Below are 27352 nucleotides of genomic sequence, written 5' to 3'. Positions count from 1 at the left end.
TATTACAATGTGTTGAAGCACGTCTCTTTACATTTACAGCATTTGGCAAACGTCCTTATTCAGAGCAATTTACAGTTAATCTCATTTTATACAACTGAGCAATTGAGGGTTAAGGACGTTGCTCAGGGGTCCAGCAGTGGCAGCTTCCTTTACATGCACCATTACATATGAACAATACTTAACCTTCTCTTTCTGATTTATATCACAGCTATTTATGGAAACTGTGATTTCTTTCCCAGAAAGAGTTTAGGCAGATCAATTGAGGCACTGCATAGGTGGTGTGAACACATCTGGTCAAATGGTGACTGAGCAGACAGCACAAAAATGAAAAGCATGTAATGGGGACAAGTGAAAGCACATGTTTCTTAAGGCAGCCAAGATACAAATGATCTAAAAACAGCGCTCGTTTAGAGCTGAACGGAAGTGAGTGAAAATCTTGTTTTAAATGAATGTCAAACATTTCATTTGTAGACATGACATAATTATTTTTTTCCTTTCTCTTTGGAGTATAAGAGATTAACATTATTATGTGACATCGTTATTATTCAGATTGTCAGTAATTTGTATAAATATTTCATCTTTGTTTGCAAAAGTTATGTCTGTTTTACTGGCAACACATTTTGAAGTCTAAAGAGTAAAATGTTTTTTATGAGAAGCATACGAGTAAAAATTATAAATAAACAAGGCCTGAAAGAACAAAAAATACGTCTAAAAAATAAACAAACTGCTGTGCGTTAATTTGGCACGCAGTTTGCGGAAGTAATTCACCAGAGACCGAGGAGGGGCGTGGTTTAGTGTCCATCGGAGAGTGGGCGGGGACAAGAGCGCCGGTCCAATCAGCGGCGCGCTCGCGCGGTGCCTCGCGCCCGGCGCGGTGAAAACCTCCCGGCCGCAGGTGTCATGTGAAACGCCGCATGCTCGCTGTGACTGGCGCAGTGTTTGGGAAATGTTTCTATTCTCTCGTCTCTCTGTCGGCCAGTGACACCAGGCAAAAACTTTATATCCGAGGATCTTGGTTTTGTCTTTCTTTCTGTTGTTACTTCTTTCTTTTCCCTCGTGTGTGTGTGTGAGAGAGAGTGAGTGTTTGTGTGTTTCTTCATGCCTGCCGCGTCCGGGAGCGAGTTTCCACCACTATGCGAGGTAAGAACCTGGACTGTGTGTGTGTGTGTGTGTGTGTGTGTGTGTGTGTGTGTGTGTGTGTGTGTGTGTGTGTGTGTGTGTGTGTGTGTGTGTGTGTGAGTGAGAGAGAAAGAGAACCTGGACTGTGTGTGTGAGAACCCGGGCTCTCTCTCTCTATGTGTGTGTGTGTGTGTGTGTGTGTGTGTGTGTGTGTGTGTGTGTGTGTGTGTGTGTGTAAAAAAAAAAAGAAAAAGAACGAACCTGGACTCTCTCTCTCTCTCTCTCTCTCTCTCTCTCTCTCTGTGTGTGTGTGTGTGTGTGTGTGTGTGTGTGTGTGTGTGTGTGTGTGTGTGTGTGTGTGTGTGTGTTTTAATGGATAATTCATTATAGATCAGATTCAAATGAATCATGACTCAGATTAATTTGCACAGTGTTTGTTTTTTCCTCTTATGAGACGCTGAGTCTGTTGTTTGTAAACACGTTAATGATCCTGCAGTGTGAGTAACTGTCATATTCTCATAACACTGACTGTCTGTTAATAATATTGATAATAATATTATAGTTCTATACTGAGCTCTAGTGCGTTGTTTTTGTCACCGTCGCATTAACACAGTGTTCATTATTCTGTACACTTTAGTGACTGAAGCACTTTAACAGTTAATTAAAGGCGTTTCATGTTTGTTATTTATCAGACAGCATTAAGTTTGATCCACTTTTATAGACCCTATATAACCTGTAATTTGAATATAATAGTTTTATTTTCTTTAATTAAGGTGTATTTCAGTAAAAGGTCAGGTATAGAAAGTAAACTGTTTAATATTCAATAGATTTCAGTTTCAGTGTTTTATAAAAGTTTTGAAGTATTACTTTCGCTTTTGGAAGGAAAGATGTTGAGTTTACACAGTGATTGGAAACAGTTATTGCTTTAAAAGTCATTAATCGCTCACTAAGTTTTCACACCCTGGTGTAAAAACCCTGGTGAGAATCGGATGCTAACCGTTTTTAGCTTAACCACTGTACACGGCTTGCTCACATGGAGTTGTTCGGGATTAATACAATTGTTTATACTTTTACGATATCCAGTATTGTTATTTCTTATTGTTTTTATTCCGTAGTGTTTATATTTTTTGCTATTTTAAGCTCAAGACGTAACCGTTAGCTGAAGCGTCAGACAGCACGCGCTGAAGGAAAATCAACACTGACGTCCATTTTTGTTTCACAAATAAAATAATTGTCAGGGAAGACACTGGAATGTAAAATTACAATGGATATTATCTCTACTCAATGTTGAAAAACTGAACTTAAATGTGGGAAAACGACGTTGACGTCGTCCACAAGGCGCCGCTTCGCGCCCAAAGTTCTCACTGCAGCTTCCGGGCCGCTTTGATCAGTTTGTCGGTCACTTTTTTCAGTAACTTATCATTTGTAGGCGTTTGGTCTTGCAGTTTTCTACACGCGGAAGGACACCTGATTAAACACAGGAGTTATTCGGTTTATTTATTTTACACACTGGTTCCAGTTTATACAGTTTAAATAAAATGTAAGTTTGAATTCATAAAGTACCAAAATAAAATATTTCATCAAATTTAAAAAAAAAAAAAAAAACATCACTAAACTGGTTAAGTTTACACACCCCGAACAAAATCTATTCCATATTATTCCAGATTTCATTATATCAGGTGAGAAATACTATATATGCTAATGCATGGTGTTAGGGAGGGAAAGTCAAAAGCACAACATCTCCAGGTTTCTCTTAAGGCAAAAAAAGGGAAAGAAAAATAAAGGACTTCATTTAAATGAAAGAGTTGAATTAAACTTTCCATTTCCTTAACCCTGGAGTGTATCTGTACCTGGGGTGCGTATCTTTTACATGGTGATGTTAATGCGGTCTATAAATGATTTATGTTGCATATTCAGACCCTAAAGGCCTCTCTTGTACCTTCGGTTTAAATGTACACTGTGAATGTTTCCAGGAAAAAAGATAAACACTAAAGGTACAAATGATGTACAAGTGATGAGACCACCTCAGTGACCTCAGGAAAGGTTTACAGCACTGTGGCACAAAGCTGATCATTTTAAATGAACAAAGAGGTTTTATTTTAATAAATAAAATATGGGTCAACACTGAAGCTGACTAAATTGTCTAGATTTGATTTTTGATTGACTAGATTTTTTAGCCTCTTCAGCCTTCATTTTGAATGAAAACATTTTCCATTAGTGCAAAAAAAGTTCTAGAAACTTTGCGAGAAAAAGAAAAGACCTTAAGAAAAATTTCTGACACATGGGGAGAATCAGTTTACAATCAGTTTTCTTTGCAGAGGCCATTTAATTTCTGCTTCTTAAAGTAAATCTAATTATGTATATATGAATACTATTAAATGGTGCTATTTCCGATTGTATTCATTTTATTTAATAATCAAAGAATTTGTATATATTTCAGTGATTTAATTTTGTTGGTCACTGTGTCAATTTTGTAATTGTTGAATGAACATGGATATAAACATGGACTTCTAGAATAGCTCTATAATAAGCACAATGCTAAACATTTTGATCCAAATTGAAATCTAGCTGAGAAAAGAAAGCTAGCAGTGTATAAAGCTTCGTTATGCACTTGCTCTTCTAGCGTATGTGAATATGGACATTTTTAGACATTACATGATGACCTGAGATGAATATGGATTCTTTGTAAGATTTTTACCTAACATTCTCATTTGCTGTATTTTTATATCGAATGATATGGTTACGTTTAAAAACATGACCGATTAACTCATGGCTGTCTGTAGGAAGCAGAGTTTTTTCGAGATTTATTTTATTGTATTAACAGACTTTTGTAGCCGTGTGTTTAAACCGTACGTATGTTTGTGTTGTGCGTTTCTGCGTGAAGGAACCTGTACAGTGTTTCTCCAGAAATCTTTTGCCTGTCAGTCATGCTGCTGCCATTTGAGTGTGTTGTTGGAGACTTGCATGTTTCAGTGCTCGACAGGAATCAAAAGCTTTCTCTGGTTGCCAGGTTGATTAAAAGTACACCGGCAAAGCATCCGATCTGGTAACATGAGAATCGACTGCCTTCCAAAAGCCTTTCTCCATTTCACCAGGATGTATTGCTTATACACACACACAAACAAAGAGACAGAAAGAGAGAGAGATACAGAGAGATATTTGGAAATAATTGCAGGGGCGGAAAAAGAGCAAGCTTTTCACTTTGTCCAGAGTTTCCTCTAGTTCCTATGAGATCCTTCTCTTTTAGTCCTCGTTTCCACCAAACACTAAAACACAATCAAAACCATGCTCATCTGGTACACACAAATGAATGAAGAGCCGATCAGACAAAAATAAAATGTGTGCAGTTAGAAAGAAGGCATGAGTTTCATTGATGTTGGATTTCTGTTGATTCTCTTCTGAGACTAACAGTATACAGATAATACACTAGCTCCTGGTTCAGGATCTTTGCATCAGGGCTAAGAGTTTAAGCACTTATCGCTGTTGTAGTGTGTGTTAGTGTGTAATAGCAGGGTGTGGAAACAGGACAGACTTGACAATAGATCATTATTTTTCTTAAATGTACTTGACTCTTACAAATATTTGATTATTGATGGACATACAGCTAAAGTCCTACAGCAAAAGGTGACTAATAATCCCTTTCAGAAATGAAACCTAATCTTTATTTTCAGTTCATTTATTTCCTGTTCTGATTGGTGATTTTTTTTAAGTGCTGGAAAGTTGTTGCCGATTGTTTGTTTAAAAGACAGAAAGAACTAGTTTGTTTGAGGGTCCTGACTGTTTATGGTTGTGAAACTTTTTGTCATATTGATTTAATAAAGAAACTAGTGAGATTTTTTTTGAAGTAGCTATGGAGTTAGGAAAAAGGTGTCGCATGTAGGACGCTGACGATTTTCAAATTATGGAGCTCATTCTAAGAAAAAGGTGTAGCACATCTTTAAACATAAATGTGGCTTTAAAATAAGGAGCAACATGCATAAACTGAACACTGAAAATTGAACCAGACTAAACATTTATATTACTGAGATTTTCTATTAGTATTGTAAAAAATATTTAGAGCATGTCTTAAACACCTTACATTTTGATGACATCAACAATATATTTTTGTCTCAGTAAAATTACATAAAAACTTTTACTTCAGTTTCCACAAAAGAAATATTGACATTTCATGTGTCAGGGATCAAAGATTTTAGTTAAAAAAAAAATTCCAGAAGCTTGTTGTTTGGAATCCCATGGTCTTTTTGTTTAGATTTTGCAAAAATCACAGCGATGCAAACCTTTGCTCACAGGTATATGATCCTCCATGAAGCAGCGCAGACCAAATAATGTTTCTGAAGCTTCTTCCACATTCAGTCGCTGCTCATACATCAGTCGACTAAATCTATTTTGTAATGTATACTCCAGTGCTTATGTTTCTCTCGTATGTGAATGTTTGTCTGCTGTAAACCTTTCACGAGGTCCGTGCTACGTTCGAGAGGTAAAAGAAAGACGCGCTTGCGTCTTTGTCCTGCTCCTAGTGAGCAGATGGGCATGACGGAGGCTTTCCTCTGATAACACAGAATTGTACACGCATGATTGTTTAGTGGCGATGCTCTGGGAGGATGGGTTTCACCTGTGGGAGCTGCATTTCAGGGCTGTAGAGAGAATACAGGAGAATGCATACCTGTGCTGTGTGTTAACCTCCGAGTGCTCTACGGTTTCTGCAGCCAGGCTAAAGTTTCCACAGCACCACAGGAGTAGCTGAGAATGAGTGAAGAGAGAAAAGGAGAGAGGGAGGCCTGTGCTTGAAGGAAAGTGGCTTGTGTTATGCAAGTAGAAATACTAGATTTTTTTCATTTCTCTTCGTGAAAGAAAAAACAAAACATGACTGTCTTTTTGGTTTTGCTAATAAAGCTATGATGAGATTTGTAAAGCTGAGAGATTTTCGATAGAGGAAGCTGTCTACCAAAATTTGATGATCAAGTAATCGAATAAATTGAATTAGTCAGAGAAGAAAACAAAGATAGTAAGAGTCAGATTTAGAATGATGCTTCAACATGGGCACTGAAGAATCTCCATGGTCTAATACAAAAAATATCCAAGATGGATTAATACTTATAAAAGGCTTCTCTCTCTCTCTCTCTCTCTCTCTCTCTCTCTCTCTCTCTCTCTCTCTCTCTCTCACTGTAACTTCTTATTTCATTCATTGGGTTTATTTACATTAATACACACAATCTATAACTGTCACTCGTCATTCATTGTGTGACTCTTCATCATGATTGCATGGGACGGGTACACACATGGCTAAACCTTTCTGTATTTAATAAGAAGTTACTGGCATGGAGTGTGTCATAAAACATGTTTCACTCTCCTCATGCTATAAGGTGGGAAAAGTGTACTGCTCTCAGCCAGGGTGTGTGTCCACTTTATTATTAAATTTTTTTGTCTGCGTGAAAGTGAGATTGGCAAATAGATTCCAAAGAAGGGTGTGAACGATGGGAAAGAAAGGGATAGATAAGCAGAGCCTAGGGAGAGGAGGAAGAAAAAGATGTTAGAGAAACGCTCGGGAGATAAGGGTGTTCACGTATAACGAGGATGTGTGTGAAAGAGAAAGAAAGCCAACGATGTGAGAGGACAAAGAAGATAGATGAGAATGGTAAGAAAAACCTGCGTGTATGTGTGTGTGTGAGAGAAAAAGAGAGACAGCTCACGGGTGAAGAGATGTCTGTGATCGTTTTGCGTCAGGCTCATGGGGCCACTTTGGGGAAAAAACTCGTTATCCTGAATCAAATTGTGGCCCGAGGCGAGCTATTAACATTCTGCCCTGGGAGAGAAAGCGCGCACACACGCGCACACACACATTCAGCAAGACAGGTCGGTGTTCAGGTGCATTTGGAGCTGATGACTGTTGATGATATTCTACAACAAACGGTGACATTTAACACATAACACTTTAATATGACACCAGTGAAAAAGTGAAGATGAAGAGAATGGGGGAAAGAACTGAAACAACCAAACCAATAAATACAAAGAAAGATTGAAAGAAATGGACGAATCAAGAGAGGGAGAAAAACAAGCAAACAAGGATGAAAGCAGAAATAAACAAACATTAAGAGAAAGAACCAAACAAAAAGGGGAGCTGGAAAAAAGAATATACAAACAAAGTAGAAATAAGTACAGAAAGAAGGAAAAAAGTGAAAGAAATGAACAGAGGGGGAAAGCAAAGAAACTAATGAATCAAGAGAAGGAGAGAGCAAAACAAACAGAAAGGGGGAGAAAGTAACAACAAAAAGTAGAAAGGAGGCAAAGAAAAAAAAACAAAAACCATGAACATGAGGAAAGAAAAATGAACAAAGTGGGGAAAAAGCAAACAATGAAATATGAAAGAAACAAGGAGGAAGTCAGAAAGAAAAAGAAGGAAACAAACAAAAACAGACAGAAAGGAAAGGAAAAGCAAACAGACAAGATGATGAGTAAAAGAAAGAGAGGATGGAAAGAAACCGTAATCATCTTGATCCTGGACGTGTCCTTCAGAGATTTCAGTAAGGAAGGACGGAGCCGAATCAACATGGAGTGTTGCATCATATTCAATTTTCTGTAGGGACCAAAAGGCCAGATAAAATCAGTTATACAATTAAACTAGCTTTATTCTAGAATGCTGAACACAATAGAGGTTTTTTAAAATTTGTCAGTTTTCATGTTGTCATGTGATAGAGCGAGGGAGAGAGAGTTAGTAAGAGTTAGGACGAATTAAAAGTAGAGATAATAGGAAAGTTAGACAGTTAGAGAAAGAGAGAATAAAAGAAGGAGAGAATGAGAACATACAAGGATGAGAGGATGAGTGGGAAAGAGAGAGGATGAGAGGCAGAGAGAGGGAAAGAGAGATTAAGGCAGAGGGATTGAGTGAGTGAGAGGATGCTGTCCCACAAACAGCCAGTTATGACACTGTTGTACCACCCCTAGGCAAGTGTCTTACTAACCTACTTAAACTGTTTACATCCCCCCCTACCACCACCACCACCACACACACACAGACTGCAATGTTTTGCACTGAGCACCTGAACCCAAAATGTGGCATGTGGTAGCTCAGTGGTTAAGATGATGGACTACTGTTCAAAAGGTCATAGGTTTGAGTCCCAGGTCTGGTAAATGCTGTAAATGTAAAATTTGTGTGTGCCACATATAATATTCCAAATGACGTGGAATACAGAAGTGTTTAGAGTGAACACACTACTCACACTATTCATATGGCATTAGTATGGGATCTGGGATGCAGCTATAGACAAACATTTTTATATATATAATGTGAGATTAATGTGTCTTAGCTGTGCTTCTTTAAAGAAAGAAATTTGTTTATTTTCCTTTCTAATCTCTGCTCTGTATATCAGCATCTAAACAGTGTAATGAGCCCTAACATTTGCATATGCGTCTCCTATCCTGGACTCCAGCCATTGACACCCTTCTGCTAACTTAGTGAAGTAGCCAATCACGGCTCAGTGCTGCAGTTGGGCACAGATGATGCCAGGGCCAGCGGGGGAATGTCCCCGGCCTCGTCAACAATTACCCACAATACAGAGCAGTCTCTGTACATAAGTATTTGCCAGGGGCCAGGGTTGTACTAGATGGCTGGTGCCTTGTGGAACTGCATTTTCTCAAGGTGGTTCACATGGTGTCAGTCTTTTCTGAGGGTTCTACATAGATACACTGACCCTGCAACAGAGAGAATGAAGGGCCTTGCTCACAGGGCAGCTAGGCAGTGCTGGGGCTTGAACCAGAATGTTATTGAACTATTCTGAACGTTTTTAGTAGGGATGTACCGATACCACTTTTTCTCTTCCGATCCGATTCGATACCAGCGTTTGCCAGTATCGGCCGATAACGATCCGATATCTGTGTTCTTTTCTACCTTTAAAACTAAAGAATGTATACAACTTGTTTAGTTATTAAGATGTATATACTATATTTAAATACAAAAATACCTATTACTGGATGAAAAATGAAAACACAAGAAACCTTAAAAAAAATTAATGCAGTTGCAAACAGTACTTTTAACAGTTAGTGGTATAACAATCTAAACCATATATATGCAATTATTAAATTAAATTATTTTCTGAAGAAAAAGCAATATTTTAAAGTGAATCTTATATTAGAACTCTTGAAACACAATGCAAAATGTATTAAACAGTAAACCCAAATGAGCGATTTATTTTATATTAATATATATGTATTTTCATTAATGCAATTTAATATATAAGTGTATTTTTCTAAGTTTAAGCAATAGTCTATGATGTTTGCTGTTCATTAATCAACCACCACGGACATGGGCGTCGGAAGCAAATAAAAAGGGGGCGTGTCCTGTCCCACACACTTATAATGGTTCCGACGCCCATGGATTTCAGGATGCAGGAGCGTGGACAATGCTGTAGGTAAAAAGCAGAATGGAGTTTAATGTATTAGGGCATTCCTCAAGCAGAATGGATTCGACTGGCGGCGCAATGAAAAGTATTAAAAAAAGACATAGAGACGCTGAATAGAGACGCTAAAAGTGGGTGGGTCCAATATTATTGGTCTTAAAAAGTGGGTGGGTCCTGTCCCACCCACATATAATGGTTCCGACGCCTATGACCACGGGTATCGGATTAGGATCGGTCACGCACCACCGATACCTGATCCACTCAAAATGCTTGGATCGGCGTCGATACCGATCCAAAATATCGGATCGTTACATCCCAAAGTTTTTAGCCACCACAGCTGAATTGTCTGAGCGGTAACAATGTATTACACTCCTAATCTAATTACTGGTAATGCCTGAGGATTCGTCATCCATATCTGACCGCCCTTAAGCGTGTGTCAATGAATCTTACCCCAAGGCAAAAGATGTGAAACATGGATGAACACCACATGCTGGTCCAATCTGGGACCAACCAGTTGATGAACTACTTTAAATCTCCACACCATTCAGTTGGAGCACTTTGTTCCACAGGTTTTCAGCCAAGGGCAAAGGAAATAGAAACCTTTTTTTGCAATTGCACACCTAAGATCAGAAGTTAAACAGATGATTAACGTAATCTCTCTGTATTCTTTCAGCAGCCACATATCCTGACTCTGAATATGTTTCTTGATTATTAGCTGAAACAACCCCGAGCGAACAAAAACATGGGGAAGTTTGCCTACGTTTAACACATTTCAGTCAATTATGCTTAAAAAAATGTTGGAGGAGCGTTCAAAATGGGGGATCCCCCCACAGAAGGACCCTTCATAGTAAATTTGACAATTAAATCAGCTTGGTTATTCGATTCAAATGTGTCTATGGTTCTCATTTGGGATAGAGGTTAGAGATATATAATAACTTTAAACTTTAACATTTTTATGCTGTTTCTATACATAAGTAAGGCTGCTTTTAGACAATGTGAATTGCTAAAAGAGCTATACAAATAAGTTGAATTGAATATGGTTCAATTCAATAATGATCATACATTAATCAATTTTAAAATAAGCATAGTTCACTTATAAATAATAAAGTCTGCTTGAGGCCTCGGTTGCATGTGAAAAGCCATGAGGGGTGTCTTATGAACTCAGTTTTCATATGTGTCTGAGTATCTTTTTAGGGAGTTTTCACAAAGCTGTGGTTTGAATCTTGAGTGAATTTTTTTATTTTTATTTTTTTAAATCATTGATGATGCAGCCCATAACCAGAATAAATGATTTCACAGCATTGGTTGTTTGTTCATATGTGCTGCTGTGAGTATGTGGAAATAATTCCTCGCCTACACAGCACAAATCTGAGCCTCTGATTAGAATATTCATCCACGGCTTTAGCATGTTACCAGGCAAACAGCCAAATAACACAACAGCAGAAATAAGCTGAGAGAAATTCCTGAGAAAGCTAGCTCAAGTTCAAAGCTTTCATTTTTTTTAACCTCTTTTAACGTAAGCTTCAAATCTGTTTTCTTGAAAATGTTGACTCGCATACTAAAAAGCTTATTTTCTAAGCATGTGTGCTAATAATAATAAATAAAAATCTAACAATAGTGATTATTATTAACATGTTAATCATTCATATTAGCATTACAACATAGCAGTGATGTTGTTTTTTTTACGCTTATCATGGCACGTTGTGTGTGTGTGTGTGTGTGTGTGTGTGCGCACGTGTGTTTGTTCTTAAGTTGAGGTACTCCTAGCCACTTTAATGACTCTCATTAAATAAAACTATAGAGAGAAAAGGTATCTCCAGAGACATGAGTGCTATATTGTCATTAGGACACAGTTACTAAAGTACACACACACACGTGCAAAAAACAAACTGAAATCACATTCATATTAATGTATGATATGGCTGGGCTAGCTGGTGTACAGGTATTACAGTGTCGTCTGTCCTCAGCTAAGCTGAATTAAGCATGGAATCGCCAGCACTGCATTCCCTGTCTTATATAATCTAGAGATAAAGAAGCCCTCATGGCTAATAGGCCTTAACACACACAGACGCCGCATTTATTCGCATCAACACACAGCGGTCTCTTAGCATTTTTTGTTCATTTTCTGTGAGCAGGTTTGAGAAAGAGAGATGGAGAAAGTATGTCTGTGGTGTTAAATTGTGTCTGTGTATCATATAAGAAATTACGTGCTATTAAAAAAAAAGTGACCTTTTGCCCCAAATGTTATAACCCAAAAATATACTTGGTGTGTGATTTAAATTTTCCTTAATGCGGATGTGTGTAAATCAGGGATTTACCATTACTGATGAAACATTCGGAGTGTTTTGGGGGTGGTGTTGACATCACATCCTGCACAAATGTGACAGTGGCATGGATGATCGCAGTGACAGGTCGACTAAATGCACCTCCTACCCACAAACTCCAGGGAGGCGCTGGTCGTCCTGGCAACCGAGGCACAGACACGGACATCTCCTTATTTTTTATGACAGGCCTACGCATGTAGAGCCTCTGGCCATTATAACACACACACCCTTACAGAGCATCTTCACGCTCTTCAGCATCCCTCCACCACACGCATCCTACAAACTGAATTCAGAGATTTGAGAAAGCAAACCAACCAACTGACACATCAAGGGTTAAACAAAATGGCGGTTTCTTTGTATACCAAAGCGATTTGTCTTTATATTTAAATGCTTTTCTTAAAGATCGAAAGATTGCTGTACATCATAACAGAATGCTGATAAACGCACGACAGTCCTGATTTTATAAGGATAAAGGCCTGCGTATGGACAGTTTGAGCGTTTGTGTGTGTGTGTGTGTGTGTGTGTGTGTGTGTGTGTGTGTGTGTGTGTGTGTGTGTGTTCTCTGTTTAGTTACATTGTTTGACCCTGTTCTGGTACTAGACAAACTGTGCTTCTAGATGGTAGACAGCTGAAATTAACTGCCCTGTGTGTGTGCGCGTGAGTCACTTGACCATTTCAGTGCCGTTGAAATCACACCGCGTAACACAGCTAGTCTGAGAGATTCATCATTCTGTTGTAGCCATGTATTTAACTGTTTAATCTTTTAACTGCTGCCAAAATTGTACAAATCAGTGATTACACTACAGCCTATGGATACATTATTGAATAACTTAAGTGGTTTCACAGCACTGCAGTTACCACAGCAATCTTAATGAGCATTTGATCTAATGCTTGATTTAATCGATTTAATTGCTGTTCTGTTTGTATTTGGGTTTGACTGCAGTACCAAATTGACTGAACACAAGTTTTTTAGGGCAAACCAAGCATTGTGACCTAATGGGTTTTAATGGTTTTCTTACAGAGGTAACTGATTTGCAAATCTCTGGCTTTTCTCATTTCTGAAAAGCTAATTGCTTAATCGAATCAGTTAGTAATCAGATACCAGCCTCTGTTTTTTTTGTGTGTGTGTGTGCATGTGTGTGTGATGCAAAGCACTGATACCGGAGATCCTTCCAGATAAATAAGCATCTTCTGACAGCATATCAGTGATTGTATTTCTGTACTTTTTCATTAGTCCTTGATCAAGTGCCTCATCCACTGTTCAAGTCCCTGTGAATGAGCTGTTACTATAGAAACCATAATATATTATGGTATAGTTAATTAGCCCTATACACAAATGAAGGGTTTTCCCAGGTTGCCACACATTCTTGCAGCTCACAAGCTCGTGTATACTGTGTGTGTGTGTGTGTGTGTGTGTGTGTGTGTGTGTGTGTGTGTGTGTGTGTGTGTGTGTGTTAATCTCATTAGATTTTTCAGTGTACACACATACATATTTAATACATGCATATTAATACAAACCTCTAGGTAATACAAATACACACAGGTTGTTTACATTTCAAGAGATGTGCATAAAGATACATATACACATCACACAGACACAAGGACGCACACCAGCCACTCTGAGCATGTATTTACAGACACAGATTATCAGGCACATCCATGTGCTGACAAACACACATGCATGCGCACACACACTCATACAGCGGGTGTGTTTACATGCGTGCATGTGTGTCTGCTGTGCTTTAAGGTGAAAATGAAATCGGATGTCGTTGGTAAGTGAAAGTGACTTTGTCCTTTTTGCATGTAGGAAATGTATTTTTCCGCTTTTCTATATATTCTACTTATCGTTCTGCTGTCGAAGTGAACATGATCTGGAACATGAGGGTTACTCATGCTTCAACAGGAACTAATGAACCTAATTCTGTATGTCAAAAGTTTTGCCTTGTTTTTTTTTTTTTTTGTATTTATTTATTTTTTTTAAACATGCGATGCAGCCTCAGAGGTACGGTGTAATGTTGGGAGAAATTAATTGAGAGTCATTGCATCAGATAAGCATGTGTAGAAGAACGTGTGTAGAAATGATTTAGGATTAGAACGTTTTGCTAATCTCTTTATTGTGAGCGTGCAGCCTCAGCATGCATCTCTCTCTCTCACTCTCACTCTTCTGTCTTCGGTCTTCTTTCATTCCTGATTTTAAATCCCATTTTTCTCTCTCAGATAAGAGAAATTTCTGGATTGTGTATCTCCTTGTCATTGCAAGTCCTTTAACCTTAATTGGAACTGTAGTTTTCAGTCTTTCTCTTTCAGCTTCCAAACACTTGACGCTTTACTATAAAACTGTTCCTTCATAAGTAGAACTAAATATTCATTTAGCAGCCTGAAGAACATTTAAGCATTTCCCAAAGGAGCTCCATATTTGAAACATATTTAAAACAGCACATGTGCCACTCAGCATGCGAATCACTAAGTGATTGACAGGTGCGCAGGTTGCAATCTTCCATATCCACTGCCCCCTTTCCTCCGTTTCAAATTAATAATCTTTTGGCTGACTCCAATTTGGTTCTTGCTATACTGTGTAATATACTGTGCTATATATACTATAAATATACTGTGCTATGGATAAAGTTTATAATGATTTCTTTCTTTTTTTGCATTTAATTGTTGCGGATCATTACGCACAATATAACACGAGAGAGAATTAACACAAAATAGAGATTTTTAAGTGATCTTTTCAAATTTTGCAGGGAGAAAAGTTATCAAACAAAATCAAATCAAATTTTATTTGTCACATACACATACATACAGGGATGATATGCAGTGAAATGCTTTATGCAACTGTCCGGTATAAGAATAAAGAATATAAAAAAGTATAAAAAAGCAAAAAATAAAATGAGAATAAAATAATAAGAAAGTATAAACTATATAAGAAAACTATATAAAAAATATGAAATATATATAGAGAATATGAAGAGATAATGTATATACATAAATATACATATACATAAATGTGTATGGTTTTTAAAGATTGTCCTGTATGGTGCAGTATGGTGTGTAAATGGTGTATGTGTTTGCTGTGAAAGTCCACAGTTAAAGTGTCCTTAGAATGTCCAGGTGAAGTATGGAGTTAAGATAGTGTATAAAGTGGCACTGTGCTTTGCAAGTCCAGAGTTACAGTGACAGTCCAGAATTAAAGTGTTCGTGCAAAAAAAAAAGGGGGGGGGGGGTTGTTTTTTGTTTTTGTTTTTTTGCACAGAACAGGGCGGATGGAGAGAGAGGTCCTGTGTTAGATCCTGTGCTCCAACCAGTGCTGTGTAAAAATGTCATTTTAACTCTTAGTAACTCACACAGACAGTTAATAATAAGAATATAATTGGATTCAGTTAAATTACAAACACACACATACACAAAGAGGCTTGATTACTGCCAAACGTGTGAAGTTCTCACCAAGCAGACACCTGGTTTCTGTTTTAATTCCATTAGACACAAGAAAGAAGGTTATTGAAATGTCAGTCAACAAAGGGTTAAGAAAATGATATTCTGAGGCACCATTTGAACCACAGCCAGAGCCATTGTCTCCAAATGGAGGCAACTTGGAGCAGTGGTGAATCATCCCTGGAGTTTTCATCGAGGGTGTCACAAAACATCTGAGGAGCTACACGCTTTACTACCTTAGATCAACAGTCATGAATCCATCATTATCAAGAGGCTGAGGAAAAAAAATCACGGCTATGCACGGAAAAGCTGAATGTCATTCAACATTCTAATTCCAAAATGGCTGGTCATTCAATAGATTAATAATAATAATAATAATAATAATAAAACACCTTGATGATCCCCCCAAGCCTTTGAGGTCTTTTCTATGTCTGTGGACTGAGTGTAACCTGGAACTGTATGGATGACATGAATCCTGCTGTAAAACCTACAGAGCTTTCCACATTCACACCAACACTATAACATGGTGGTGGTAGTGTGATGGTGTGGCTATCAATATTGAGCTAATATTAATTTATTAATAATATAATTCTAACAGATATCTGATAAGTTTTACGAGTGTCTAAATAAATAAACAAACAAACAACAAGCAAGCAAACAAATAAATAAATAGTGTATTTCAGCCTGCCTTTTTTGAAAATTAGTTTTGTCTTTCATCAGCCACTGTACTCCATTACATAACAACTGAAGAGGTTTCTCTCTGTTCAATTTCTTTCAACAAAGACCGCCAACCGTGGCACCAAACAAATAGGTGATCTTTGTATTTCCTTCTGTTGCTTTTTTTTCCCCCTGGAACAGTCTGTTCCAGCCGCATGCTGGAGAGGTCTGTGTACACATGTGTAGCGAATGCAAGGCACCTTTTCACTCTTTGCTCTCCTCGCTGCGGGCTTCAAAATCGACAGCTTTTGTGAAAAGGGCCACCCGTGTCAGAATTATTAGAGAAGCAGTGTCTCGGTGTGAAGTGGCCCTTCATTATCTCAGCCTTTATCTAACCACGAGCGATTGCGTAACTCTCTCTCTCTCTCTCTCTCTCTCTCTCTCTCTCTCTCTCTCTCTCTTTCCTTCTCCTTTCCCTGTCTTTCTGTCGGCAGCCCAAATTGAAGTTATACCATGCAAAATCTGTGGAGACAAGTCCTCAGGGATCCATTATGGGGTCATCACTTGCGAAGGGTGTAAGGTGAGAAAGCATTGTTTTTGTTTCGTAGCAGGTTTTCCCTGGTCTGATTATAATGGGCTGAAAATCTTTATTTAGTTTAGATTTTGGTTCTGTTTATTTCATGTATTGTATGTTTATATAACCTCTATGTCCACTTGATTAGGAATAGCTTTACACTTGTTCTACTATCGAGCTATGCAATCAGCCAATTATGTAGCAGCAGCGCAATGCAGAGTGTCGGTTGACGATCACATCAAACATCAGTATGCAGTTCTGTGGAGGTTGATGAGAGAGTTCAGAGAAGAATGGCCAGCTTCGAGTTCTATACAAGGAACCCACTCATTACATCCACGGTTTGAAAAAGCAGAAAAGTCTCAGAACATGCAACACATCAAACTCTGAAAACTGGGCATAGAAGCCTTTATTATCGCCACATATACATTACAGCACAGTGGAATTCTTTTCTTCACATACCCCAACTAAGGAGGTTGGGGTCAGAGTGCAGGGGTAGCTATAATACAGCACCCCTGGATCAGGGAGGGTTGCTCAAGGGCCCAGGAGTGGCAGCTTGGCTGTGCTGTTCCTTGAACCCTGTATCCTCCGATCAACAACCCAGAGACTTAACCAGTTGAGCCACCACTGCCCCTCAAGTATGGGCTAAAACAACAGAAATACACATCAAGAAAACAGGGATCTAAAGATCAACTGGAAGCTTTTGCATGATTTTTAGGGATTGTGCTGATTGGTTGGTTGTTACACTGCACAAATGAGTATTCCTAATAAAGTGGAGTTTGAGTGTACCTCTTTATTAGGCAGTATATAAGTAAATAATCATAAGGAAAGGTGATTTTAGTGGCTTATACAATATTAAAATAGATTTAATGTTCACATTTTGAACCATATGTGGTTGCACTCTGTAGTGATTTAATTAATAGTATAATATTGTTTTATTTGTCATTGGTATTTTTTTCCAGTGTGTTCTTATTTTGTCTTTAAATTCAGCCTAAAGAGACATGAATTATCTCAAATGGTCCGTAATAAAGGTAGTGTAGTTGTTTTGAAGACGCATCTTTTATCATACAGTATTTTGTTGCACCACAGGGGTTTTTTAGAAGAAGTCAACAAAACAACGCCTCATACTCTTGCCCTCGGCAGCGCAACTGCTTGATTGACAGAACCAACCGTAACCGCTGCCAGCACTGCCGCCTACAAAAGTGTCTCGCTCTGGGCATGTCGCGTGACGGTAAGGCAGCCCCTTCTATCACTATTGCTACTAACACTAATGAAAATGTTCAATGTAATTCTACTTTAATTATATTAATAGAATTAAAACAATATTGATTTAATAAATCAATACATGTAATAAGATCAGTCATGCAAGTGGTTTTGAACTCCTATGTTGGTTCCTACGATTCCCACAAGTTTTTGAGATTCAGTGATTCATTCAAAACTTTTCTAAGAGCTCCCACAGATTTGTCCCTATGGACCCTACAGTTATTAATTTGGCCTTATGAACCTTACAGTTGTTGAGTTGGTCCTACACACCAACATGGGTCTTGTAGACCCTACAGCTGTTGATTTGGTCTTATTGATACAGCTTTGTTGATTCGGCCCTTTGCACCCGGAAGTTGTTGATTTGGTCCTACACACCCGACTGTTGTTACTTTGACTCTAGAGACCCTTTAGTTGTTGATTGGGCCTTATGAACCCTACAGCTGTTGATTTGGTCATAGGACCCCTACAGTTGTTGATTTTGCCCTAGGGACCTTACAGTTATTGATTCGGTCCCACAAACTGTACGGCACATTTTATGCAAAGTTACATTCACCATAGTACACCCTTGTAATTCACTTTCTGCAGTCGGGTAAGTTTTCAACTCTGCAGTTTAGTTTGCTCAGAATCAGGCCGAGACCACGTTGGTTGTTTCCAGAGTGTGACTGCTGTGTCCATCCCACCAGCCTTTAAAACTGAAGGGAAGATTCCTCCTGGATTCCACTGGCCAGACAAAATGTTGGCAGTGTAAAAGCACCCAAGGCAGCTCTATTAGCAGATGTAACAATATTTTTAATCCTTTAAATTGCATGTCAAATTTCATGTCATTAACCTCTTTAATTATGTCTAATAGGAACAGCTGTTTAATCCTTGGCTTTTGTTTTCACTCACACATTGCTCATCTCTGTCTCCTCGATTTCATTGTCTTCAGCCGTAAAGTTCGGCCGCATGTCAAAGAAGCAGCGTGACTCGCTATATGCTGAGGTACAAAAACACCAGCAGCGGCTACAGGAACAGCGGCAGCAGCAGACAGGTGACGTTTACTCGTCCGGTCTGAGCACTCTCGGACACGACCTGGCTGGCGCCTACACCAATGGACATGTCATTGACATGGCCAAGACGCATGCTAACGGAAATCCTGCTGCCTACTACAGCATGGACTCAACCCAGCCGAGCCCAGACCAGTCCGGATTGGACATGGCAGGAATGAAGCCCATCAAACAGGAGCCTGTCTATGACCTGACGCCCGTGCCCGACCTATTCACCTACTCGTACCAGGACAGCCAGCTAGCACCCGGAGTGTCCATGGGGGAACTCGGTATGTCAGAGCCTCGCTGCTTCTGCCTTTTACTATACAATTTTTTATTAATCTTCAATCTTAATTTTAATTAGCCAAGATCAGAATTAATTAATTGCCACTTTTATCTACCCAATCAAATGAATAGAATTACATATTCAAAAGTACTACAATTATACATAGTTGACAGCTCAGGGAAGTAGCTTAAAAACATCTTCACATAAGCACTCCAGATATTCTGAGATTGTTTTAAGATTGTTACAATAAACGATACACAATAGACTTTAAAAAAAAACTGTTTTTTAACCCTATTTATAGAAAATAAAGAACAAAAAATGTGCTTCAGGTGCGATGTTTTTTGATGTTTTTAATCAATTTATTTGCAGCTGCTAAACTATACTGTATAATCGTTATCATTACATATTATATTGTGTTCAAACCATTTCTTTCCCATAAACATTCACATCATTTGTTTGTATTTTAATAACTTGCTGAATTAAAATCAGCTTCTGAGCTGCTTTGAAACCGAAGTTGCATCCATTGATCCACAATGTTTTCATACTGACCCACCATTAACTCAGAAACACTGAGCTGAAAGAATCTCCTGACTTTCACAGTATGGACTTTGTCCATATGTGTTATACTTGTAAATATGATCTTTATTTGTACACACTATAAATGTTTGGGAGAATAATCTTCATCTGTCCGATTGTAGATCCGTAAACAAACGAGTTGAGATCTGTCTCTATTTTCTCCAGACCGAATTGCACAAAACATCATAAAGTCTCATATGGAGACTTGTCAGTACACGGGCGAGGAGCTGCAGCAGCTGTCCTGGCAGACGCATTCATACGAGGAGGTCAAGATGTACCAAAGCAAGGTGAGGAGATTTGTCTTACTTTTATTTTTTGATCATCTCTTCCCATCACTCTGATTCCTACAACATAAACACTTTAGAGTTCCGAGATAATTAATGCCAGATAGCTGTACTGATATTCAGAAGCCAGGTAGCAGCACTTTATTGTGGTTGCTGTCTGCTTTGTAGTGAAAGAGATGAAGCCACTAGAGGGCGCTGCACAAAGTCACAAAGCATATACTGTACTGTACACCAACTGAATTTTCTTTGGTCAGATGGTGTTGATTCATTTTCTATAACAGTATCTCTGACATTCTGCATGGAGGAATGCAGCACAAAATATAAGACAAATAGTTTATGATTAGATTAATAGAAGTGGAGTGAAATCTTTTTATTCTGAAGTTTATCATCGACATAGATAGAAATTAATACATCTATACATCTTATACAACAACCAGTTTCTTCTCTGTTACTGATAGAGAGAGAAAGAGAGAGAAAGACAGAGAAGAAGAAGCCAAAGGCAGAAGACATATCGGAAACCTCTCTCATTTGCCCTGTATCAAATGGATTATGGGTAATTATCAAGCAGTCCTTTGAAAAGGGGTTTATGAAGATTCAGTGCGCAGGGAGAGAGCTGCAGAGTGCACAGAAGCAATTTGCTGACATGAACATTTCCAGTTTTGTCTTCCGGACATGTGATAAATGGCAAACTTCACAAACTTTTCCTTTTCTTGCAGTTTCCTCTGGTGCACGAAGGGACAATTTGTCAAAAAGAGCATCCTACATTCAGTTAAAGCTGTATACAGCATCAAGGATTATTTACTAAGTAATCTTATTAAACATAGCTATAGTGCAACTTGAAATTATTCAGATAATAATCACTTCAACGATTCTTGTCTTTTTGCTACACACCATACTTCTGAAAATTCTGCTTTTAACCATTTTTTTTTTCTTTTAATAGAAGAATATTTTGTATTTAAGTTTCATATTTAATCTCATGTGCATGAACACTGGCAAATGTTACACAAACAGTATTCTGTGTTATTAATGTATTCTAGCAAGTCAAATAAGAACTATTCTTTAGTACCTATTATTCTAAAAACTATTCTTTTAAGACGTCCAAAGGTGTTGCACAGGGGAGAAATTGCATATACAATAACAAGGACAGTCAGAGTCTGATCTCAGTACTTAATCTTTTGCATCAGGATGGTGGATGTGATGTGGAGTGGATTTTCATCCTCTTGCTGCAATGATTTTATTTATGTAAGAATGAAATATTGTATTTTTGTGCATTTATTTGTACAGTTAATATTAGGGAGAGTGCATTAAACCAGCCACTGTATATTATAAGTTAGGCCATCCTTAAAAATATTCTTGTTTGCCGTAATCCGACCGACCCTGTCAATTTAGGACTGACGCAATTTATTTATTTATTTATTTATCTATCTATCTATCTATCTATCTATTTATTTATTTATTTTGCTTTAAGTCCGACCGACTTGCCGGTCGTAAATTTCTGTTAAGACCGGCCTTTTTTTTTTTTTTTTTTTTTTACTCATCAAGCAACTAATACAAAAGCAATAAAATATTATTAACGGGTTCGGGCACCATAATACATCTAAAATTCATTAAAACAGCTTGACACCCCTTTAATTTGGCACGAAGTTCTGGAAAAACTGTGTCCAGCATCAAAATGAGGTTTGCAATGATGTGCCCGAAGTCACGGGTTGAAGACCCAGTCAGTGACGTCACGATATGCTAATTTGTTTAAAGTCACAGCTTTAAACAATCACCATCACCAAAATTTTACTTTTTTTTTACATTGAAACTTGAAAATATATATAGGATGGCCTTAATTATAAGAAATGTAAACATGTGATATCTTGAGTGATGCTTTAAAGTATAAGCATCGCAGCCTTGATTTAGTCACTTTTTATGATTTGCTCATTATTTGTTTATTATTTGTTAATTATAGAACTTAATAATAGACAAGAGATAATAACCAATGCTGTGTCTACATTTGTGTGTGTGCGTGTGCGTGTGCGTGTGTGTGTGCGTGTGTGTGTGTGTGTGTGTGTGTGTGTGTGTGTGCGCGTGCAGTCAAGGGAGGCGCTATGGCAACAATGTGCAATTCAGATCACTCACGCCATTCAGTACGTGGTGGAGTTCGCCAAGCGCATCACCGGCTTCATGGAACTGTGTCAGAACGACCAGATACTGCTGCTCAAATCAGGTCTGTACCTTCACACTCAAAATAAAGAAAAGTTCCTTTTGGCTTTCTGAAAAGTGGTTATGAGGAGAACTCTGTGAGCTCAATAAACCTTTTTTCTATTAAAACACAAGGTGCCATTACTTTTTGGAGTTTTAGCTATATACGTTTTGAAAGGACATGTTTCTGAATGACAGATTTTTAGAAAAGATCTTAGTTGATTACATTTGTGAAATCATTCAAACTGAAATGATAGAAACATTTAAATAAAAGGGAGAGGTTTTGCTCTTATCAATTCTGTAGACAATTTTTTTCTTAAGCGTTGTCATTTTTGTTAAAATAGATTTTAATATTTGAAGTTGCTGTATGTTCTGCCTTGTACATAATAATAATAATAATAATAATAATAATAATAATAATAATAATAATAATAATAATCATTTAAAATTTAGATAATTTCGAATCTACTCCTAGGTTTAAAGCCTATTGTTCTATAACAGCTATGCATTGCTCAGTATATGCAGTAATCTATCAAGGAAAGTATGTATTTGTGAAGGAGTGGGATGTTAGTCTGGGTCTGCCCATAGCTGCTGGGTGATTAAAGAACAGTTAATCCAGAAAAGCTAGTAATCCTTTAACCATAAATTAATATTAACATGCTTGCTATGTCAGCTAATCCTCTAGGTATACATTTAAAACATATCAGGGTGGTGCAATGAAGCCCAGCTGAAGTTCCATTTAACTACGAATCAGAGTGTTGTATTCCACAGCAATTATTCAAATTGGTTTCAGTTTACCAAACAGAATGTCATACATTTTATTCTTTTTTGTAGTTACGTTTTAAAGTTGCAGAAGCAGTGGTAGCTCAAGCTGTTAAGGCTCAGGGTTGTTGATCAGAGGATCAGTGTTCAAGCCCCAGCACTGCCAAGCTGCCACTGTTGGGCCTTTGAGCAAGGCCCTTAACTCTCTCTGCTCCAGGGACGCTGTATCATGGCTGACCCTGTGCAATGACCCCAACCTTCAAAGTTGGGATTTGCGAAGAAAGAATTTCAGTGTGCTGTAATGTATATGTGACAAAATAAAGGCTTCTGTTCTATAACTCTCACAGAAATCTCTGTATCAACAATTATGTTCTTCGGGCCGTGTTCCCATTTGTTACCATGGAAACGATAGTGTATTAAAAGGAACACATTATATAAATAGTAAAAAGCCTTGTGTCAGAAAATTAAGCAACACCTTCTAATTAATCAGAACTGAGAATCCAACACCGTGATCTAAATGAATATTGACACGTTACACATGAACAGTATTAACGAGGGTGCAAAATGACATTAATGAGTAATAAACTATAATCTGTTTCTCTCAGGTTGTCTCGAGGTGGTGTTGGTAAGAATGTGCAGAGCATTTAACCCTCTCAATAACACGGTTCTGTTCGAGGGCAAATACGGTGGCATTCAGATATTCAAAGCACTCGGTAAGTCCATTTACTTTCACGCTTTTAACAGACTAATTTCAGCCTGTATGTGTCTCACTTTCGTGTTTGCTTTTCTCTCTCTTGTAGGCTGCGACGATCTCGTCAGCGCCATGTTCGACTTTGCCAAGAGTCTGTGCTCTCTACAGCTGACAGAGGAAGAGATTGCACTGTTCTCTGCAGCTGTTCTTATCTCCACAGGTCAGTGTTCATTCAAGTATAGGAGATGATACTATGTCAGAATGCATGGATGGATAAATGTTGAAACTGTGTCCGATTAGGTAGCAACCCAATGGCCTCATGCCCAGTGTCCTAGTACACTGCTTACTGAAAATCAGTTAATGAATTTTTCCAAACCCAAGGTATATGGTGGCTTAGTTTGGGTTAACTTGTTTGCCTTGCAGCTCTGTGTGGCAATTAATGTCTCTTCCCTGTCTGTGTTGAGTTTGTATTTTCTTCTTATGCTTTGGGTTTCTTCTGGGTATTCCATCTCCTCACCTGCCTTGTGTCCCAAATACCCTCAAATAGGATTTAGTTTCCCCATAGCCCTGTATTGGTTGGTTGGTTGGTTGGTTGGATGGATAGATGAATGGAAAGGTGGATTGTTAAATGAATGGTTGGTTGGATGGATACATAGTTTGTTGGTTAGTTGTTTTTTAGATAAGCTTCTGTTTTCCCATGGCTCTGCATTTATTGGTTAGATGGATAGATGGATTGATGGATATTTTAAAACCCAACAAGGGAACGTTGACAAATAACAGCTGGGTGTTTTGTCAGATCGGCCTTGGCTAATGGAACCAAGGAAAGTCCAGAAGCTTCAGGAGAAAATCTACTTGGCCCTCCAGCACATTATGCAGAAGAACCACATGGACGAGGACGCATTGACTAAGGTACCACTGCATTCAATTGTCTACCCATTCACTGTTGCTGATAGTTTTAACCCAGCGGTTTTCAATTTGTGCTCTGTCCTGTTTAAACTAGAACACTTTCTAGTTTATCTGGCATCGTCTCAGTTTTCAGGTGTTTGTTCAAAACACAAATCTGCAGTATGCATAATCATTTTGAAACAGAGGTTAGAAAATCGAGATATTTTGACACCCCAGACATTTTCTCAAATAAAACAGGAAACCAAACTGGCTTTCAACAAGATATTAGCTTGACTAGCAAAAAGACAAAAACAAAGGATGATCGAATACATGAAAGAACAGTTCACAGGATAAATTTTTTTGTGCCAATTACCATGGTAATCCTGAAATCACCCCTGAACTACTACCACCCTAGCACTGCTTACTGCACATTTTCTATTATGCGTATTTGTCATTTTTTTTTCTGTCTGTTTTCTTAATCACTACATGTTTATCTTGGATGTTAAGCTTTGTGGTTTCATGATCACCCACACGTGCTAGGATTGCCTTGAAAGCATCTTATAACAATGTCCCTTTTTTACAGCTGGTTGGTCGAATCCCCACACTTGCGGCACTGTGCACCCTGCACACAGAGGAGCTTCAGGCCTTCCAGCAGCTACACCCAGAAACAGTCAACATGCTCTTCCCTCCACTCTACAAGGAGCTTTTCAATCCTGATGTGGCCAATGTCATGTCCAAGTGACAAATGCTTTTTAAAAAAAATTAAAAAACACGATGGCAGAACACTACGGCAGAACATTCAGGGGCCTGAGCCACTGAGGCAGAGGAGGCAATGCTAAGTGGGTCACCTTGACACAGCAGACAGCGGCATACAGCAACCTGAGGCAACGATACAATGAGAGAACTTCAGGAATGACCAGCACTTCAAACATTCGACTTCAGTTTCACCGATTCAGTCAAAAGAATGTATATACACGCCTGTTAGTGAGGATCTGACCAGAAATGTACAGACTTTAGAGCCTTTAATAAGCTGTCTTTTATTTGGGTAAGTTTATTTGTTTTTGTTTTTTATACAGAATTGTGAAAAGAAAAAGGGGGACAAGGGTCAAAGACAGAGGATCTCATAGTAATTCCCTAGTTCTGATATATTCCAGTATTAAACCACATTCTGTTTATATTCTAGTCATAATTTATAAGCAAGAACCCGACAGGCCGGTACTTTGTGTAAATCTTTTCTTTTTTTGTAGTTTTACATGTATATAATTTGAGAGCAACTTGTAAAACTATACTAGAGACAATTTCCTTTCGGGTACGGTTTTAAAAAAAAGCCTTGTCTGGGCCATGTAGATATGTATAGACTCTACAACAATGTTTAGAAATGTTACGGAAATGTAAATGATTTTCTAATAGAAGAACAATAATTCTTGATCTTTTTCCATATGAAGATATTGATATATATTTTGAAAATGCTTATGGTTGATCAATCAGTCACCTCTGCAATAATGTCAATAAGCACTAGTCATTCCAGATCAGTTTATGAAAAGCCCCCCAAAAATTAGATCTTATATATAGAAAAAGAAAAAAAAAACAGACCTTTTATTTCTGCTGAGATGCAAGCAGAAAGACTTTCTGATCATCGTCACACTTTTAATGGTTGTAAACTTTCCCTTTAAAGATGCACTGCAGTATTTGTTCAGCAAGGATTGTTCCAAGCTTGAGCACACTTGTCCCACTACTTTTTTAAAAAGGTTAAAAAAGGTCTTTATTTGAAAATTGCAAGAAAATCTCATGCTAGACACTAGTTGAAACGCCTACCATCACAAGCCTTTTATCAGACAACCGAAACAACAACGGCCAAGTACGACCATTTAACTGTTTTAAACTAAAGTCTATTTGTCGCGGTCACAAGCACGAGCTGCATCCCAAATGATGTACTACACACTAACACTATGCACTATGTACTCCAGCGTAAAGTTGATGAATTTTAGAAGAATAGTATTGTCTCAAACACTGGAACACAATTTTTTCTTTACTAACTGGAAGTTTAAGTTGTTTCCCAGTCGATGGCAAATGACATCTAACGCACATAACGGGACGCCGCTAGCTTCAGCAGTATACGATGAATATTAAAATGATTCTTTGACACTTTTTTAAAAATACAAGACGTCTTGTCCAGCGAAGCGTCGTCTCCCATCTTGAAGTTTTTTTTTTCTCTTCCAGTAGCCCCGCCTCTCTCCCGCTACATAAGCAAAGCTGTGAACTGCTATCCAGCATTCCACGCTTCAGTTTTTTGGGGTTAAATTAGTGCATCATCAAGGTACTTGAAGTGTCAGTATTTAAAATTGTGTGTGTTTGGGAATGTGTTGACACAAACAGTCAGAAGGAAATGCCGACAAATAGTGCATAAGTATGAGATTTGGAATGCACCCACTGTCTAAGATCATAAAACTAGCTAACATAGCAGTCAATATGCTATTGCATCCAAACACAATATTCCAGGCAACCAAATCGTGAGAATTGATACTGACTGATCAAGCTAAAGATAAAACTAGCAGTGACCAATCAATTATTTATTAACTTCTATTATTGTACTATAATATTCTCACAAGAAAACTGCTGAAGAAACACAGCAATGAGAACATGCTGTTAGGTATTTTTTCCTATTTATTTTATTTTAATTAAGCTAAATGGAAATAATGGATGCCTCCATGGATTAACTCTTTTAACTAGCTTGCTAAATATATAGTTGCTAACTAGATTGCAAGTAAATGATGATGAAATGTATGTAATTATTTCATTTGCGTCACAATTATACGGCTCAACCATGCTCGTGTTTATTTTGCCAGTGTGATAAAGAATATTAAATCTAATGTTTTAGAATAATATGGCCAGGAATA

The 27352-nt window shown here is 38.0% G+C and overlaps 1 protein-coding gene across 1 annotated transcript; it reads left to right on the top strand.

Annotated features, from left to right (window-relative positions):
* The first annotated feature begins 772 nt into the window (after positions 1-772).
* On the top strand, positions 773-26498 carry rorb (RAR-related orphan receptor B). Its single transcript, XM_027141225.2, has 10 exons — positions 773-1140; positions 16420-16505; positions 17586-17727; positions 18688-19074; positions 19812-19933; positions 22010-22142; positions 23485-23592; positions 23680-23790; positions 24367-24479; positions 25039-26498. Exons 1-10 carry the CDS (start codon positions 1134-1136, stop codon positions 25195-25197), a joined length of 1368 nt encoding a protein of 455 aa, XP_026997026.1. The 5' UTR covers positions 773-1133; the 3' UTR covers positions 25198-26498.
* Positions 26499-27352: the final 854 nt, after the last annotated feature.

The sequence above is a fragment of the Tachysurus fulvidraco genome, chromosome 9, assembly GCF_022655615.1.
Source record: "Tachysurus fulvidraco isolate hzauxx_2018 chromosome 9, HZAU_PFXX_2.0, whole genome shotgun sequence".
In the NCBI taxonomy this organism is placed as follows: Eukaryota; Metazoa; Chordata; class Actinopteri; order Siluriformes; family Bagridae; genus Tachysurus; species Tachysurus fulvidraco.
This window is presented reverse-complemented; position numbering and strand designations above follow the sequence as displayed.